Below are 12,515 nucleotides of genomic sequence, written 5' to 3' on the forward strand. Positions count from 1 at the left end.
GCTACGGGGCACCCAGGAAAGGGAATGAGAAAGAGAGAAGAAACTGAGCACACATACCAAGCTGGACTCTCTGCGAGGTGGAGGCCTTGTCCTGAGGTTCGGGGAGCCTAGAAGAAGAAACAGGGCTTCAGAAATCGCAGCCAGACACAGTGCCTTCCCTCCCTTCCCTGGGTGTGATCTCCTGATGCTGGGAAGTTCCCGCTCTTTTCCCACATTTATGAGGAACCCATGCTCTCGGTCACCACAGGCACGAGAGCTGGGCTTCTTCAGTGGAAGTGAGAGATCTTTAAGCTTCCTTAGCTGTGTTTCAAGGGGATCCGTGAACCCCCTAAAATGATGTGCACAATTTCAAAATGTACAGACAGAGGGGCTTTTTTCAGGGGAAAGGGTAGATAGCTTTATCAGATTTCCAAATTTAGGAGAAGAGACCGTGTCTGTTTTTTGCTCACTACCAAATCCTTGGAAGCTAGCACAGTGCTAGGCAAGAGGAAGTACCCCCAAAACAGCTCCCGACTGACTGCTCAGAAGGTTTCAGGCATAAAGCTAATGTAAGCTCAGAACCAAACTAAAAAACAGCTTTCCTCCAGATTTTAAGAATGGCTGGACATAAACAGAAGCTGGTCTCATAATACAGAACAGTTTAACCCTCAATCCGCAGGCATCCTTGCCCCAGAGATGCTAGAGATCTGGAGGGGCCGGCAGCTGGGTTTCTCCTGTACGAAAGGAGGAGATTCCGGAAGGATGCTGCTTAAAAGTGCTTGTGGAGGGAGGTACAGTCACCCTTCCGAGTGTCTTAGATTTCCGGTAACTGGAGGAAGACGACAGGGAGGAAGGGGTAAGGCTCAGCAAGATGATCTACAGGCTGTCACTCATAGAGCAGCCTTGCACTCTATGAGATGTGAGCACCCATGTGAGATGTGAGATGTGAGCACCCATCTCACAGGCCAGGTGACCTATCTGCAGAGTGACCGTTCATGATGCTACCAGCTTACGTATGCATGCAATTTATCTCGGAGGAGTGGAAGGAATTGCCTTGTCCATGCTTGTGATTAGCATAAGACAAGCTGGCAAAGCGAGCCTGGGGTCAGGGGTCAGCCTACATCTCAGGAACAGAATAATATGGGGATCCTGCACACACCCCGCCCCCCCCTTAGGCTTTCCTTGCACCTCACGCCCCTTCTCTAAAGAGCTGTGCGGCAAGGACCCGGGGATCAGCGAGGTTCTTACTGATCTGGGCCCTCTGAGGGGCAATCCTGGCCACGGCTGGGGAGCCCTGGGCCAGCTTGGAGACGGTCCTCTCGGGGACACCCAGGGCGCTGCCGTTGGAAGCATTGCAGAGGATGGGCAGGCTGATCTCCTTCTTGGTGATGGGGGCCTCTGGGGCCTCGCCTTCAGCTGGGGTGGTCTCCTTGTCCCCGGACGCCTTTTTGTTCAGCAGGTTGCTGATCTCCATGATGTTCCCGATGATCTCCACTGGGCCTGCCAGATTCTTCTTCCGTGCTGGCAGGTCATCCTTGGCTTTCTTCAGGTAGGATGCTGGTGCCCAGCCCTCTTTGCCCAGGTATCTGCAGGGAGGAGTGGGACATGGCATCATGAGAGCACCCTTCCAGGCCCCAGTCTCCATCGGGCCTTGCCCAGCTGAGCTTTCTCTGCTGCGCTCTGTAAGACACTTGGCAAAGCCACTACTCTGGAGAGAACCGGAACGAGGGCCAGTGGAAAGACATCGGGAACACCACTGCTTCCTCTCTGTCTCCTAGTTCTTTGCCTGATCCCTCTTGGTGCGGGCTCTCATTGTTTGCAACGTCGGGCAGACATGGGACATTGAGATGAGAAGATTCCTCAGATTTGGGGTTGCCTAAAAGGTAGACTTTGCAATGGCCTACAAGCTCACCACAGCAGAGGGCAATTCTAGAGACAAGAAATGAGAAGGTGTATAGAGTTAAATGCCCAGTCAGAAAGGGAAGTATGATCAGAGAGGTGAAGAGGCAGCATAGGTGAGAGTTAGGAAACCCGAGTTCTGGCCTATGGTACTTCGGACAAGTCCCTACCCTGGAGCTCAATATTTTCTCTTCTGCAAAATGCTGGGATAGAGTAGCTGTAAACATTTATCCAGAAGGATAGACATATTGAGACCAACTAGGAAGACGTGTATAAAGAGTGAGTGACCAAGTGGGAGAAGTATCGGCACCACTGCAGGAGGAGCAGACGGATCAAGTTCACAGAACAAGTCCACTGACAGACCAACACTAAAGGTGACCTTTCAAAGCAGTGGGGTCAGGATGGATTATTCAGTGAGTGATCTGGGGATGACTGATAATCCAGTTAGGAAAAACAAGTGAGACTCTGGCCTTACAACCGTATAGCAAACTTAAAAATGCAAGTCGTGAATATTTGCTTAATCTTGGGGGCTGAGAAAATCTTTCTAAGTGGAACTCCAAAGGCAGAAACCATAAATGAAACGACTAAATAAAGCACATGACTGGGTAACATTAAAGCCTTTGGTGTGGCAGAACGAAAACAAAACGAAACAAAACCCCAAACCCATAAACAGAGCAAAAGGCAAATGACGGGCCGACTTAATTTCAGGGGATTTGCTGACTTCTGAAAACAAGTTTTTCCCTTTTTCCCTCATGGTGTTGAGCTCCTACCCAAACCCACTGAGAACTTACTTCCTGGTCCAGCAATTCCTGGCCAATGCCCTGCAGTCTGGGGTGCAATGTCCCCGCCTGCTCCCTGGGACACATCTGGCTCCCTGGAATGGCTCCTCCATGCCAGATGTCTGATAATCCCCGGCCCCCCTGCCTCCCTGATCTGACCTTGTTCTTGGGGGCTCATTAGGTAGGAGGAAAGGAAATGTGAAAGTTCAAGTTTCTAACGTGTTTGAGCTTTGCTGGAAAGTTCAGGTAGGAGGTGGCTTCCTATGTTCACGTCACATGACTGTGCAGGCAGGTGACCCAAGCTCAGCCGTCTATCCCCGTTTTGGGGCTTGGAAGGCAGACATCAGTGAACAAACGGATGGAAGTCAGGGAGCTGGCAGACAGAAGCACAGAATTTCAGGGTTGGATGGAAGCAACTAGTAAAGATACCTAATCTTACATATACCAACAACCAAGGCTCAGAAAAGCAAAGCAAGTAGCAGAGGGTCACACGGCTAGCTTTTGGCAGCATCTGGCCCAGAACTTGGTGCCCTGCATCTTGTAAGAAAGATGAGGAACCTGCCAGCCACTGGGGGCACCTGTGCGGAGATGGGGCGCGAGGTCTCCTGGGAGTGATGGTCAGGACTGTGCACTGTCCTGAGGGCTCCCATTCTAAACCCTGATGTGCTCCTTCCGTGTTACATGGATAAAATTAGATTCCAGGCAGGGAGATGCAAGTGAATCAGGAGAGGCTGTGTGTGTTTGGGTCCAACTCTGCTCACATCTGCTTTCCAGCTCTGGAGCACGGAATGACTCCAGAGGGAAGCAAACTGGAAAAGGAGGATGGGGAGAGAGGGAGGGCGCGCACGCGTGCGTGTGCGTGTGTGTGTGTGTGTGTGTGTGTGTGTGTTTGGCGGGGGGTGGGGTGGGTGTGGGTGGAGAAGAAAGACAGGAAGTAAGGATCAACACAGAGCCTGGGATGCTGGGAAAAGGCATATTTAAGGGGGTGTCTGGCAGCCTTCTTAAGGTGGAACCTTTTCAGCAGGGTTTTCTCGGTTGCAGCTCCCACTGGCTGAATGGCCAGGCCGTGGGGACAAGAGCTGACTAGATGGAACCAACTCAGAGTGATTTTATTGGTTATTTTAGAAAACTAAAACACCCAGCAGCCTTGTAGAAAACCTCTGGGTGAGTGGTTTAGGTTAGCAGCCTGCCAGAGTGTTCACTGGCCTTCCCACGCAGACTCGTGGTGGCTGGATTGTGGGCTTGGCTCTAGTTTCCATTGTTTAGAGAACATCAAAGCCTAGGGGTAGTGGATTTGGGCAAACACGCCCAGGCACACACAGTCCTGTCCCACCTAACGGGACAGAAAGGGACACCTCAGCCCGCTGACTAGTGTGCACAGGGCCGGGGGCAGGGGCGCTATGTCCTGGCAGGTCACTCTAAGGTTCAATGCCATGTGGCCAACGACCTTCATCCTACCCGTCAGCACAGACCAATCTGAACACCTTGCGGCATGCTGTGTTCTGAGCAACTGTCTTGTGAGTGCCCCCGCCGCCTCGGCCATCTGTGCCCTCGGTGGGGGACAGCTCAGAACACGCATCCTAGCCACAGTGGGTCTGGGGTTCCCAGGTGTGGTGGGCTGGGGAGGCGGTCCCCAGAGCCCATGACAGGGACTCTCTGTCATCCGGCTTACAGGCAGAGAAGAGAAACTGGGTAAAGTCATCACAGCGGAGCTGCTTCTAAAGGACCCAGAACACTTCCTGGAAACAAGCCCCTCCTTGCGGGGGGTGCTAGCCGGCCTGGGAGCCCCAGGGCAGAGGGGCCTGGGGGGCAGGACCTGGTAGGGGAGAGGTGAGTGAAACCCAAAGGGTTTAGTTTGCTTCCAGGAGTATCAGGAAGCTGTCCACTCCCCTACTCACACCCCCGAATGGGTTTCTCAGCTGGGAAGTGTGATTAGGCCCAAGGAGAGTGAAGGGCAGAGCAAGAGGCCTCTGAACTAGGCCTGTGCTCAGGCCAGACTTCCGCCCCAGCTCTGTCAACCACGGAAGCCAGCCCTGCGGAGCGGAACAGCCCGGGCCCGAGCCTGCATCTGTGGGCAGCAGGGGCCGCCTGCTGGGACCTCGGCAAGGCCCGTGGACGCCAGCACTGCAGGCGGCCCGAGCTGCAGAGCACGCCAAGCAGCCACGGTCGGACACGGAAACCCAAATTCAGATGTGCTGGACCCTCTTGGCGGCTGCACGGGAAGGGACTGCACCACTGCCTGCGAGCCGAGCCAGGGCCCCTGTGCGCCGCTGGCTGTGGCTCAGCCTCCGCCTTATGTGAGGATAAGAGGGTGTGTGCAAGAGGAGCGCTCTCTGTCACGGCCGCTCAGCCTCGCGGTACTGAAGCCGTCAAGCCAGGCCGTGGGTGCAAAGCTGCTGTCAGGATTGACCTGCCAGCTGGTGCCCTCAGCCACTCTGCTGCCCAGGGCCAGCCTGGGGGCCGGGGTGGCAGAGAGGCACCTTGCTCCTCTGCTGGGGCTCTTACCTGATGTACCACCAGCCCTCCAGATTCTTCCGGATCACCTCCACGGTGACGCCCTTCTCAAAGCCAATCTCGTCCTTGCTTTGGCTGGTGTAAGGCTGCACAGTGACATACTTCTCCTCTGTGGGTGGTGGGTGAGGCGAGAAAGCACAGCTATTTGAGGACGGGGTACAGGTCCTTTGTCCAGCCTCCTTCTCCCCCTGGCCTGGCCTCACTTAGTTGGTGGCCAAGGTGTACTGCATCAACCTCTGGCTTTTCCAGCAAAGGGAAGAGAAGGGAGCAGGCCTCACAGCTGTGCCCTGCATGTGCCAAAGCTGGCCAGGGCCCCAGGTGGCCTTGCAAGCCCCAGGCAGCGTAGAGCTGGCTCTCCCAGCCTCCCAGTCCCATAACTGCAGACAGGCTGCCGGGGCCTGGAGTCGTCAGGGTCCCAGAAACTCCCTGGGCTGAGGGCAGGGCCATGAGGAACCTGGCCCTCCTGGGGCCCGAGTCAGGGAGTCTGAGAACAAACCCAGGTGTCCCCTCAATGCCTGGAGGCCTCAAGGCAAGCCCTCTCCTTCCTGAACATGCCATGCGTCCATCTATGCCCCAGACCTGCTCTCTCAGCCTGTCTCCCACCTCAAACCCTTAAACCCCTCCTCTGCCCAACCTTCTGACAGCTCCAGGGACACCTCAGCCTCCCCTGACCACTCATCTGCTCACCTGATCACATAACGTCCCCGAGAGGATGCTATGGGCATGGTTATGTGCCCTGTTAAGGGTCCAGGGGCCAAATGAGCAGGGGCAAAACAGTGCGGCACAATCAGGCGGGAGCCCTGGGGGGGACTGAGTTGACCACACAGCTCGGTGGAGCCCCTCTGGGAGCTGCCTGCTCTGGTCTCACAGTAGGATTGCACGCCCTCTTCTGGGCTCCCCAGGCACTGGGAGAGAGGCACCATGGGGAGCTGAACAGGAGCGTGGGGGGGCAAGTGTGGGGAGGCTGGGAAGTTTGTGTCTTCCTGGATTCCTTGGGCCTCTCTCCTGGCAGGGACCCTGTGCCTCCACGGGAGTCCCTGCTCAGGCCTCCTGTCTGCTGGGGACCGGCAGACCCACAGCTGGCCGGCCACAGACACCCTGCCTCCTGGGAGGAGAGTCTCCCCAGAGGAATAGCTTGGGGAGGAACACCCAGCCCCATCCATCCCCTCAGCGGAGGATAAGCGGCAGAGATTGGCACACCCTCTGGGAGGGTCACCCTGAACCTGTGCTGTCCTCTCCGACCTGGATTCTCCCTGGGGGCTGAGACAGTGCCTGGCACACAGTAGGCGCTGCAAAGGGACTATGGAGTACATTGATGAGGACAAAGGTGTGTTGAGCCGGGGCACCGAGGGGGAGACTCTCTGAGCTCAAAAGAGCAGGCTGCTGGCACAGAACAGCTGGCTCTGAGACGGGCGCTCCCCACCCCCCAGCTGGACCCTGCCTGGCAGCCTGCCCAAGCCTCTGGCAGTAGTGGGGGAGAGGGCAGCTGCCACCCTAAGCCCCTGCTCAGGAGGGCCATCTGTTCATTCTTCCCTAGATTATCAGGGTCCCGTCTGCGGCCCTGCGCCGGGCGGAGATAGCAGCTCCCTCTGGGGTGGAGACAGCTGCCCTGCCAGGCCGCAAGGACAGAGCTGGCAGGCCGCTGGCCGAATCTGCAGGCTGCCAAAGGGCAAAAGGTAGGTGACGCCCCACGGGAGCCTCCACAGCTCAGCACGCTCTTCTCAAATGCAAGCCTTTCTCCGCGTCAACTGGCTCCTGGAAGCTTTCAGATTCCAACCCAGCCATGCTGGGGCGAGCCGCCAAGACCGCCTGAGAACCCGGCCCTGCCAGATTCTGACTCGGGCCTTTGAGAAGGTTTGTGTTTTATAGTCCAGCCCCCTGCGCTCCCGCCTATTCCTGGTCTCGCTCCATTTTCCAGTGGGACACCGTAAATCCTGGCCCGGGCGGTGGCCGGAGCAGCAGCGCCGGGCCCCAGGGCCCCAGGGTTCTGAGGCTCGGGTGAGCCGAGGCCTGGGCTCCACATTTTGCCTTTGCTCAGTTGGGCTATTTTTAAAAGCCTGTGGTTCGTGCAGGAAGCCATCATTAAAGTTTCCCTGGGCAAAGTCACTTTTGCAGAGAAAAATTACAGCCTATCTCTTGGGCAGATCAGAGGAGCCCTTCTCTGCCCCACGGCAGAGGACAGGGCCTAGACTGCTTCATGGGGGCCAGGGCCCAGCACCAGCCTCCCCAGTCCCCAGCGTGTGTGCTGAGGACAGAGCCCCGAGGGCCATGTAAGCATCCTGCCTTCCCCTGCCCCTCCTGGTGGGCAGAACCAGGGGCGTCCGTCTTACTCAGGAAGGCTGAGCTGCTCCTGCACGAAGCCCTCTTCGTGGTGGCCCTGGGGCTGATGGGAATGCAGATGTCTGGGAGTTTACGCTCCCAGGAAGAGAGCTGGCTGGCTTGGAGGCTCGTCCTACCCTGGCACCGTAGCTTCTAGGAGGTGAGAATTCAGAGCCCTGGTCCCAGGCAGGACAACTCCTCCAATTGGCCTGTTTGGGGGCTCGGTTTTCCGCCACGTTTGGCTTGGACGACGAAGGTGTGGGTTACCTCTGTGTGGCCGCGTGCCCTGTGGGTCTCAGCTCCCTCCTCACAGGTTTCCCTGGGGGAAAGCAGAGGCAGTCCCTCCACTGAACAGGGGCCACAAACCCCACCTTAGGGGGCCAGACAGGAGGATGCCCAGACTGAAAGAAATGACCTTGGCGGGGGGGAGGGAGCTGAGTCATTTGCGTTGCTTGGGGTCTCTAGAAGAGATGCCCCTTAGGAATCAAGTTGAGGGAAGAGGCCCAGGAGCTCTGGGGGCACCTCTGGGCTTCTGGGAGGCGCTGATGCCATGGTCACTCCGATATACCCTCGGAGGATGGTTGCCACCTCACCCCAGGGAGGGCTGGCCAGGCCGCCCACGGGGTGGGTAGGTGGCCGGGCCTGTTCTGGTTTTGGAAGCAGGGGCTGCAGAGCCCTGCAGTTTCCAAACCACAGACGCCTCCCCTTTCCAAACACTTTCCCCTCCGTCAGCAGTCTCCCTGGCTCCCCTCCCAGTCCCTACAACTTACCCAACCCCGATGCAAGAGGCTTTTTGATTCCAGAGGCCTGGTTGGCTCTGGGACTGGGGGAGTGGAGGCCCCGGGGAAGCACTGCTTTTCTCTTGTCTAGTTATATACGACCCACTGCCTGTTCCCCCCTCGTCAGCTCGGCTGTTTGCAGCGAAGTTTCTCCCAGCCAACTTCCTGCAAGTTTTTCTTGGCTGCCTGATTTAACTTAGCCCTAATTTAACTTAGGGCTAAGACTGGGAAAGGATGTTGTTTAGGTCTCTTATTCAAGAGAGAGAAGTCGTGGGCCCGCATTTGCTTACATATTTACATATGTGTGGCTGGCCATAGAATTATGCATTCAGTTGGGTATCTGTGTCTACTTACATCATGTTATGTTTAGAATCGTAAATACTGTTGCCGATATACACGTGGTATAGGAGTTATGTATACGAGACCGCATACGAAGCTATACGTGTACTTGGGGGGTGGCTGCAGAGGTGTACCTACGATGTGGTTGTGTGGATAATGCATCTGTGACTGTGTAAATAGTGCAAACGTGGAATGGTCTACGTGAGGGTGCAGAAGTGTGTACTGTGAGTGGCTGTGTGCACGGGACCGCAGACGTGCCGCTGTGTAGGGCCTGGATGGGCCAGTGTACTGTGGCCACGCCCGTGGCTCTCGGGGTTGTGTGCCGGCGGTCACGCTTCACCGATTGAAGTGTCCGAGAGGCCATGTGGTTGTGGAGACAGAGGTGTGTTTGGGGTTCAGTGTGTGATGGTGTTTGGAGCAGATGTGGGAGGGGATGGGGACAGGCCAAACCTTCCACCCTGCTCTTTTTCCAGGCCAGGGTCCCACTCTCCTTTGCTGCCAAGGCTCAGGGCCGCTTCCCCGCCTGGCCCCCAGCTATGCTGCCCCACCCATCCTACCTCTATGGTGCCTTTGCTTCACATTCAGCCTGTTCTCTCTGCTTCCACGACTTGGCCCCCTGTCCTGCGCCAGCACCCAGGGTCCACCCCACACTCCACCCTCGGGACAAGCTGGGCCCCTCGCAGCCCGTGCTGAGCCTGATGCAGAGCCAGCCACGGGCGGTGGCCACCCCTGAGTCCAGGCTTGCTGCTGCCTGGGGCTCGGGGCAGATACCAAAACAGGGTCTCACAGTCGTTCAGGAACAAGCTTTGGGGGTAGGGTGCGAGTCATGGGGCATCCCTGCTAATTCTGGAAAAGCCAATGCTTATGACACCCTTCCGGCTGTGCCGTCACCGTCCGGAACACATACCCTCCACTCTCCTTGAGGCAGGAGAGATGGGCCACCCACTGGCCTTGGGGCTCTGGAGGTGTTTAGAGGTTTGTTCAGAGGCCTGCCCCTCATTTCCCTGCCTCACAAGCTCTTGGATGTTGGAAAGGCCCTGGACTGGCAAACGCCTTGGTTCCTAATCAGCGTGTATGGCAGGCCACGGGCTTCCCTGGAATAGTCTTGATCAGGCTGAAATCCCAACAGCTAGTGCTGGGGCTGCTGGAGCCCCCAGCTGGACCTGACCCCACCATCAGAACTTGTTGAGGCTGTGCCCTGGGGCCTGGCTGTGTCTGGATTTTGCTCCTTCTCTAGTTTCCCTGGAGCTGGCTGAATGAGGAGGTTGTGAGCTGCTCCTTCTTCCTACTCTGTCCCTAAGTAACTGCTAGAATAGCTCTGGCCAAGGGAACCCTTTCTCAGAGGAGGGAGGCAATGAAGGGCAGGGGTGAGGGGACGGCCCAGGCAGAGACCCAAACACGCTCAGTTCTCTCAATCTGAAGCTTCAGGGTAAATGTGGCCTTTCTTAGAGTCCAGCTGCCCCCATAATCCTGTCCTAAGTCCCATGACCCCTGCCCCCAGGACGCTGGCCAAAGACAGAGCTGCCCCCATTGTCACCCCGATTCCCAATTGGCCCCTGCGCCCCCCTCCCGCCCCCCCAACCCCCCCACCCCGCCGCCAGCTAGAGTAGGTGAGAGGAAAGTCTGTCTGGTGAATCTGGGTAAGGAGGCCACAGGGCAGAAAGAGGCAGAGCCCGGGAAAGAGGAGAAGTGTTAGTGAAAGAGAGAGAGAGGCAGCAGCTGTGGGTGAGGAGAAGCCGGCCCGCATCGTCACCTCGGCTGTGCTGCCTGTTGACCATCCCGCCCAGGGTCCACCGGCGATCCAGGCGCCGCAGATGGGCCTTGCGTCTCTTGGACACTGGTGTGGGAGATAGCGATGGAACACACAGCCGACGGGAACCGGCGGAGAGAATGGACATGAGGATGAGATGGGATGGGTGGGGAAGGGATGGAGGGGGGGAAGGTTCGCATCCCCAGGTCTTCACCGCCTGGACTGAGCCCCGGCGGTACATGCCTGCTGGAGGGGCGCGGATCTGACCAGTGGCGGCGCTGGCAGGTGGGGAATAACTCAACCAAAGCCACATTGCATGGGTTATGCCCCCGAGCCTGGGAGGGGCTAGGAATTTAGAATCCCAGCAGCTGAGAGGGGAGGAGGAGCCTTGGCTCCAGCCCAGTGCAAGGACGACCCTTGGTTGCAGCCCTAGGGGGAGGACATGGCTCCCACCATTGCTGGGCAGTGATGGTTCCCAGCAGGGTGTGCCCCACTCTCCACCAGGGCTCACATCCACCTGTTCCCCTGCCCCCACTCACTCAGCAAGTCCTGCTTGTGAACCTGCCACCACGAGCCAGGCACTGCGGGTGGAAGAATAAATGTGCCCAGCAGAGACTTGGGGTCTCTTCCTTGGGGGGCTTATAACTCTCACCATCCTGGGTTGGTTTACGTCTTTGCTTTTTCAGTCACCCCCAGTGGATCAAGTCTGTTGAGGGCTAAGACTCTGCATCTCTGCGTCCCCAGGGCCTGGCACGGAGCCTGGCACGGGGCTGATCCTTCAGAAATGTTGCTGAGTAAAGCACACACAGTAGGATGCCACAGGCCTTGGTCTGTTCCCTCCCCACATGCTACCCACTGTTTCTGACAACGGAGGCCCTGCCGCCCAGCTTTTCACGGCTCCACACTCCTCTCATCTGCACAGGTCCTCTGACGGCTATGGACCAGCTCCACGTGCCCCCCGCCTTCCTATGGGACGCCCAGGTGCATCAGGGGCCCCCCCCTCCTGGCACTGCAGAAGGAGGGTGCCAGGCTGCCCAGGTCTGGGGGAGGGAGGCCAGCACTTAAGAGTCAAACTGCCCTGACACAACTGAGCCACATCCCACCAGGGCCTCCTGGGAAGTACTTATTTTTCCAGAGGGAGAAGAGTAGCCTGTTTGACCTGCTTCTTGTAAGCAGGAGGCCTGGACAAAAGGTTAGGGGTATGGATTCAACCCAGGCTGCACTGCCAGGTTACTGTGTCACCCTGGCAGGCTGCCATCCCTCCCTAAACCTCTGTTCCCTCATCTGTCTTTGGGGTGACACCACCTGCCCTGGCGTGAAATAAGACAGGGACTGGACAGGCTCTGTGGGATGGAGATGAGGTCCTGTGCGAGGTCAGACTGGGAGGAACCTGGACAGCTGCCCTCCTGCGGGTGCGTCCACCTGGTTTCCCTGTGAGCAGAGGAGCTTCACTTCAGCTGATGCCCCGCCTGGGGCCACCCTAGCAGTAAGTGACATTTACCCGGTTTAAACCAGGTACCAAGACCATCTCACTGGAGCCTCACAAAAGCCCCACGTAGCTGGCACTCTCCCCATTCTAGAAATGGGAGGCCAGAGGCACAGGGGTGTTCAGGAACCCTCTGAGTCACACACCTGAGCGTCAAGGCAGCACGCAAATCCACGCAGTCTGGCTCTGGAGCCTGGACTCTAGACCCTGCGCCCTTTAGGCACCAACAGTGGAGAATGCCTGGACCCTGGGGCCAATGCCAGCCCAGGGAGAAAGGCAGGTCATTGCCGGTGGCTGCAGGGCGCAGGGCACAGGCAGAGACCCAGGTTTGGGGCTTGGCTCTGCCACTAACTGCTCTGGGGACTCCGTGGAGGTGACACCCCTCCAGGCCTCCGCTTCCTCACCTCTGAGGCGATGCTCCTCACGGAAGCACCCTGCCATCGTCGGGCCTGGACCCTCCTCATCAGCAGTGGACAAGGGGGTCTCAGCCTCCACCTCGGCCTTCCTGCCCCCTACTGAAACGTTTCTGCATTCTCCACAGCACACCTGGCTTCAGGAGAAACATGAACATATGGCAGAACATCTGATGACAGAAATAAACCGAAACAGCCTCTTTTCTTCCTGAAGCAATGGAACATGAGCTGTTAGGGAAGCTCTGATGGGACGAAGGC

The 12,515-nt window shown here is 57.4% G+C and overlaps 1 protein-coding gene across 8 annotated transcripts in view; it reads right to left on the bottom strand.

Moving 5' to 3' along the window:
- Positions 1-12,515, bottom strand: part of SH3PXD2A (SH3 and PX domains 2A) — a 241,687-nt gene that overhangs the window by 14,402 nt on the left and 214,770 nt on the right. For 6 of the 8 annotated variants that reach the window (XR_007471233.1, XM_033421090.2, XM_033421096.2 and 3 more), the window contains 4 exons: positions 10,362-10,445; positions 5,163-5,280; positions 1,228-1,565; positions 58-107 (listed from right to left, as the gene is read on the bottom strand). Coding sequence is in view for 7 of the 8 variants with exons in the window: in XM_033421090.2 (XP_033276981.1) it covers positions 58-107; positions 1,228-1,565; positions 5,163-5,280; positions 10,362-10,445 (590 nt within the window). In the remaining variant the exon portion in view is untranslated. The remainder of the gene's footprint in view (positions 1-57; positions 108-1,227; positions 1,566-5,162; positions 5,281-10,361; positions 10,446-12,515) is intronic. The other 2 variants (XM_004265884.4, XM_049696820.1) reach the window with 1 other exon arrangement.

Source organism: Orcinus orca, chromosome 14, assembly GCF_937001465.1.
Source record: "Orcinus orca chromosome 14, mOrcOrc1.1, whole genome shotgun sequence".
Classification (NCBI taxonomy): Eukaryota; Metazoa; Chordata; class Mammalia; order Artiodactyla; family Delphinidae; genus Orcinus; species Orcinus orca.